This window comes from Vombatus ursinus, unplaced genomic scaffold (genome assembly GCF_900497805.2).
Source record: "Vombatus ursinus unplaced genomic scaffold, bare-nosed wombat genome assembly UNPS02014858.1, whole genome shotgun sequence".
In the NCBI taxonomy this organism is placed as follows: Eukaryota; Metazoa; Chordata; class Mammalia; order Diprotodontia; family Vombatidae; genus Vombatus; species Vombatus ursinus.
Window position 1 is genome coordinate 127,108 of NW_020954636.1, and position 5,651 is coordinate 132,758.

The window sequence follows — 5,651 nt, forward strand, 5'->3', positions numbered from 1 at the left end:
GCAAGGATATCTTAAGAGATGCCTCTAAGACTGACCCAGAGCAAAGGATACTGGAATATAGATTACATATGTTTTCATTCAGGTCATTGAAAAAAATCGATTAGGGCTAATGTAATAGAGCCCCAGTATGCTCCTTTAAAAAACTTGTCTCAGTTTGATCCTTATCTAGTTTTAAGCCACCTAACCAAACTATCATCTAGTCCACCTACTTTCATTTTATTCATCTGATGGTACATAAATGCTTGAAAGACATTGTCAAATACTTTGTTAAAATCCACAGTCACAAACGGTTTTTTTATAATTATTCCAGTAACTGTAAAAAAAAAAAAACTTTAAGAAAGAGATCAGATTACTCGTGTATATTTTGAGAGAAAACTATGCTGGCTGAATGTGATTGCTACTTCCAAAAATCATTCTTTTAACAGTGCCTTCTAGAATTTTCTAGATATTACATTTCTCAAGTCAAAGCTTCTGCCCTTTTTTGAAAACAATAACAATTTTTGTTTATCTCCCATGCCCTTCCATTTGTTGTACTTTTCCAAATATCACTGAGAATAACTCAACAACAGTTGTTGCATGTTCTTTCAAGATCATATCATGCAATTCATGCAGTGCTGGTGACCTGACTTCAGAAATGGCGGCTAGGCACTGCTTTTCTATCTTCCAACTTATGCTGAATTTCAATTCCTTGACAATTTTTCCTATCTTTCCCAATCTTAATTACTTTTACAAAAAGGTGGTCAAAATTATTCAAGATTGTTATTCCATGTCACTCACCCTCAGATACACAAAGTTGGAAGTCACAGGATGAGATTCCTAAGCTGGCCTGGTAATAATTTCTAAACTCTATTCAACTTTGGTTCTTATTTCCTGAAGATTTGGCTTTTGTTCTGGGAGAATATCCCTTCTCTTTAGGGGTAGAAACATAAGCAGAGTGACTGATAGAACTTCCAGGAACACTGAGTAAAGGGATTTATTACTAAACCAATCCCCCTCTTCCTATTTGATTTGTTCAGATAGAGTCAGTAATGTCCCCCAAATCCATTTAATACTAAGATGTTAGGCTTATAGAGTGCAGAGACTCAAGACATTGGTGTTCTCTCTTCTTGCTCCTCCTTCTCTTCTTCATCCTTCTCCTCCCCCTTCCTCCAAATATCCCCATCACTACAAATTTATCCTGACAGAATGTAGACCAGCAGAAAAACCCTCACTTCCCTTGTATAGAAGCTCCCATTCTTTCCATTTCAGTTAATTCTCACAAGCAACAATTATTTGGAATTCCCATGGTAATTCCCTTATCATTTAAAAGCTATTTATCTACAAAAAAGGCTAAAAGTAGGAGAATGGATATAAAATGGTAGGACAGGGAAAGGTGACAGGTGTGTGGGGAGGGCAGGGAGAGGAAATAGGTGGCCTTGTGCTTTGCAAACACTCTCTACTCCCTGCAAGGATATAAAAAGGTAACGGCCTCCTTCTAAAAGTCAAGCAAACCCTGCCAACATGAACCCTCTTCTGATCCTGGCTTTTGTTGGAGCAGCTGGTGAGCCCTCCTAATCACCTCAGAACCCTTACTGCCTGTGGCCTGTAGAGCATTCTGGCCAATCTCTCAATCCATCCTTCTGTCTTCTTCTGTCATTGTTCTTCCCCACTCTCTCTTCACCTGCCAACCTCTTCTACTCTCCCATTCCAAGTCTCCCTTCACTTTGTTCACTTCTCTCAGTCCCCAATATGCACAGCTATAGCATCTTCTCTTAATCAAACCTCTGCATTCAGTGATGCAGTGGGAAATTGTGCAAATGAAACTTCTAGGGGAACAAATTAGGAGGGAAGGAAAGAAAAGCAAATGGAAAAAATCAATGGGTCCAAGATAAGAAAGAACCAATGAATGAGGAGATTAATCTGAATAGGAAGGGACACAAGAAGAGAAGGGACAGGATCACATTCAAAGAAATGAAATGGAAGTTCCTCAAGGGAAGGAAATATTTAATTTTTATCTTTGGATCCTCCAGATCTAACAAGAGTAAGTACTTAATTAATGATTGTTGATTGATTCTACTGCTTGTGAAAATAAGAATATTCTTCCCTGTTTTTCACCTAGGGACATAGAATGGAGGAGAGCCTGTGTAAAATAAGGTAGAGCCCAATGCAGGATGCTGCTTGGGGAGAGCCTGTAAGAGGCTGATACGACATGAAGGGACAGAAGGAAAAATGGAGGGCAGAAGAATGTCCAAGAGGGTAGAGGACCCTGTCATCTAGATGGGACTTAAAAGAACATGGATAGGTGGAGCTTAAAAGAGTTCTTAAAACAACATGAATAAGTGGAGTAGCATTTATTACATGTCATTCTTATACTTATATATGATTCTCGGACTCCTCTTTGATTGCCCAATGCTTAAATCTTGAAGAAATCAGGTGAGAGCAAGACAGAGAATGAAGGCAGTCAGAAAGACAGAAAGACACAGAAAGACTGAGACACAGGAAAACAGAGAAAGAAACAAAGACACACAGAGAAATTGAAACAGAGAGACACATGTATAAACATAGAAAAGGTGACAGAGCTACTAATTGTGTGAACCATTGTCATAATATCAATGATCCCCAGACTTTGAAGCAACTTTGTAGAAGGTAAATTCTTGAAATCACCTCTAGGGCTCAGACTTGACATGTTGCTAAATCCTCTTCTCCAAATTTTCTCCCCAAGTTGCTTTCTCCTTTGATGATGATGATAAGATCATTGGGGGCTACACCTGTGAAGCGAACAGCCTCCCCTACCAAGTGTCCCTGAATTTTTTTGGACAACATATCTGTGGTGGCTCCCTCATCAGTGACCAATGGGTGGTGTCAGCTGCTCATTGCAACATATTGTAAGTGATAGGACTCATGCTGCCCCCAGGGTGGGTTCCACAGTGAGCTAGCCTGTGGTACCTTTTGGAGGTCCCATGGAGGACTATTGACACAAGTTTGGTTGAAGAACAGAAATTCAGAGACATTAAACTCATTGTACACACTTCAGACTTAGATAATAAGGAGCAAAGTTAAGGTTGAGTGAAAATAGGATAATTCATAGATTAAGCTTGGTGTTACATGGCTTAAAATGACTGATGTAGAATAGCAAAAGTGCAAAAAAGTTAGGAAGAATGCACAGTTTTGAAATGTTTAGGAATAATGTTTTATTTCAGTATACCACCCTATCACTGTATCAAGAAATGGGCAGGTTTTTGCAACAACCACACCCATACATAGAGCAGGATTATAGTCAATGCTACTGGACACACACACACACACAAAACATACACAATTTGACAAAATACATTATTTCTATTATATTTCATATGATACAGAATCCTAGGTAGGATTTCTACCCAGTTCTTAGAAGAGAGTACCCTTTGTGGTCACATCCTGAATCAAAGATAATTGTCTTCGTCAGCTTACTTCAGGTGAGACTGGGAGAGCATAACATAGAAGTCTCTGAGGGACATGAGCAGTTTATCTATGCAAGCAAGACTATCCGCCACCCAAACTACAACAGTAAAAATGCGGATAATGACATCATGCTGATCAAGCTGAAAACCCCAGCTGTCATCAACAGTTATGTGGCTCCCATTTTGCTGCCCAAGTCCTGCCCAACTGCAGGCATTGAATGTCTTGTCTCTGGTTGGGGCAACACAGCTATCGATGGTGGTGAGTAGCTTTGCCCTATCCCATACCTTAGAGTTATATCAATGCCCCTGACCATAGGTCAACTTCTCACTTCTTCATATTCTCTATGGTATGACCCTACCTTTTCTCCCCCTTCCTGATCTCAGGAAACTCAGTATAGAAATAAATACTTCTTGGATCCTCACAACAACCAATATAGAATAAATCCAAGTCTCTATCTACAGGCACATGTTAAATTCATCAAAATTGTGAATTCTTTGAATACATTATAATAATAACAGGCTATTTCCAGTGAGGGTAAGGAAAGGAGCATCATGTCACAGCTCGTAATTTGGCTTCATACTAAGATTCATTTGTTAAACATTTTCAGGTGACTATTATGTACAAGGTTCTGTGCTATGTGCTGTGAAAAACATGTGGACATTAATAAACTGAGGTCTTCCCTGAATGAGGATATAATCAAGTAGAGATAAAGATAGAGCCTGGATCAGTGATTTTTCTCTCTCTCTCATACATACATATATATATATATATATATATATAATATTATATTGTATTATATCTACATACTCTATACCACTGCAGAGCAGCTCCTTCTCTGCAATTTTAGCTTTAGAATTGCCTGCAAAACTAAGAGATTAGGTTACATGCCCCATGTCACATAGTCTTTATGTGTCAGAAACAATATTTAAATGAAGATCTTCCTGGTTCCAAGGTCAGTTCTCTAACCATTATGCATAACTGCCTTTCTATAGCCAAGTAGAAGGGATGAAACAATGACACAAATGACCGTCATACAGAGAAGTATGAGATGTACTATGAGAAATATCTGGAAATTATAGGAGTTCATAAGAAGGAGAGATATAAACTATTTTCTCTTTTCTGTACTAAAGTTCCCAAGACCCTTTCACCCAACTCTGATTTTAGGATTTAGCACTTTGTTAGGTAGGCTGTGCTTCCTTCTTTAGTGTGACAACTGCTCTGATCCTCCTCCAAATCCCATTCTCTTCACAGCTGACTACCCAGATCTTCTGCAGTGTTTGAATGTTCCCATTCTGTCTGATGCCCAATGTAAGTCCTCCTATCCTGGTCTGATCACTGAAAACATGGTCTGTGCCGGCTTCCTAGAGGGTGGCAAGGATTCCTGCCAGGTAAGGTCCTGCCTTTCTATAAGCAGAAGAAGACAGCACTTTCATTAAGCCCAATAGGGATCAAGGTTTGGAGAAACATCAAGGTTTCTGAAAAGAAATGAAAAAGTATATGTCCTTACCAGTACTTACTCGAACATCTACAGATGAATTGAAGGGGAACTGAATGGGAATAGTCATGAAGATCTGGAGGGACAGGAATGGGCAATGGAAGGTGATGTTGTAGAAAGTCTAGATGACCATAGAGTCAGGGATTGGGCTGGATGACCTCCTAGATCTCTTCCAAGCCTGAGTCTATGACCCCAACCTTCAGACTAAAATGGGGGCTGCAGGCTCTTCCTTTCCCTCTCCTCACTCATCCATGTTCTCCACCCCCAGGGTGATTCTGGTGGCCCAGTGGTGTGTAATGGAGAGCTCCAGGGTATTGTCTCCTGGGGCGATGGCTGTGCCCAAAAGGACAAACCTGGTGTCTACACCAAAGTCTGCAAGTACCTGGACTGGATTAAGGAAACTATCGCTTCCAACAGTTAATGAGACTTGACCCATGTTTCTATCCCTTCCTTTGGTATTCTGTGTTGGGACATGATGTCAATAAAATGATACTCTATTACTTGGTCTTTCCTGTGATTGAATTTCAATTCATTTTTGTTGTAAGAAAATGAGAATGTTTTTTGGACTAATATGTGGCAATACAGCACAGCCTGAGGGTAAACTCATGACTCCAGAAGTCAATTCATTTAACTTTATGTCTAGACAAGAAAGTGACCCTCTTTGGGACAGGAATATTTCCCCTTGGTTAAAAAACAAAAGCAAATATAATAAACCCATTTTTTCCATGTCAGT

At 39.6% G+C, this 5,651-nt stretch overlaps 1 protein-coding gene across 1 annotated transcript; it reads left to right on the top strand.

Annotated features, from left to right (window-relative positions):
* Positions 1-1,500: 1,500 nt before the first annotated feature.
* On the top strand, positions 1,501-5,339 carry LOC114027276 (anionic trypsin-like). The gene is made up of 5 exons (XM_027841270.1): positions 1,501-1,540; positions 2,702-2,864; positions 3,428-3,681; positions 4,675-4,811; positions 5,187-5,339. The coding sequence occupies exons 1-5, from the start codon at positions 1,501-1,503 to the stop codon at positions 5,337-5,339; spliced, it is 747 nt and encodes a 248-aa protein (XP_027697071.1).
* Positions 5,340-5,651: the final 312 nt, after the last annotated feature.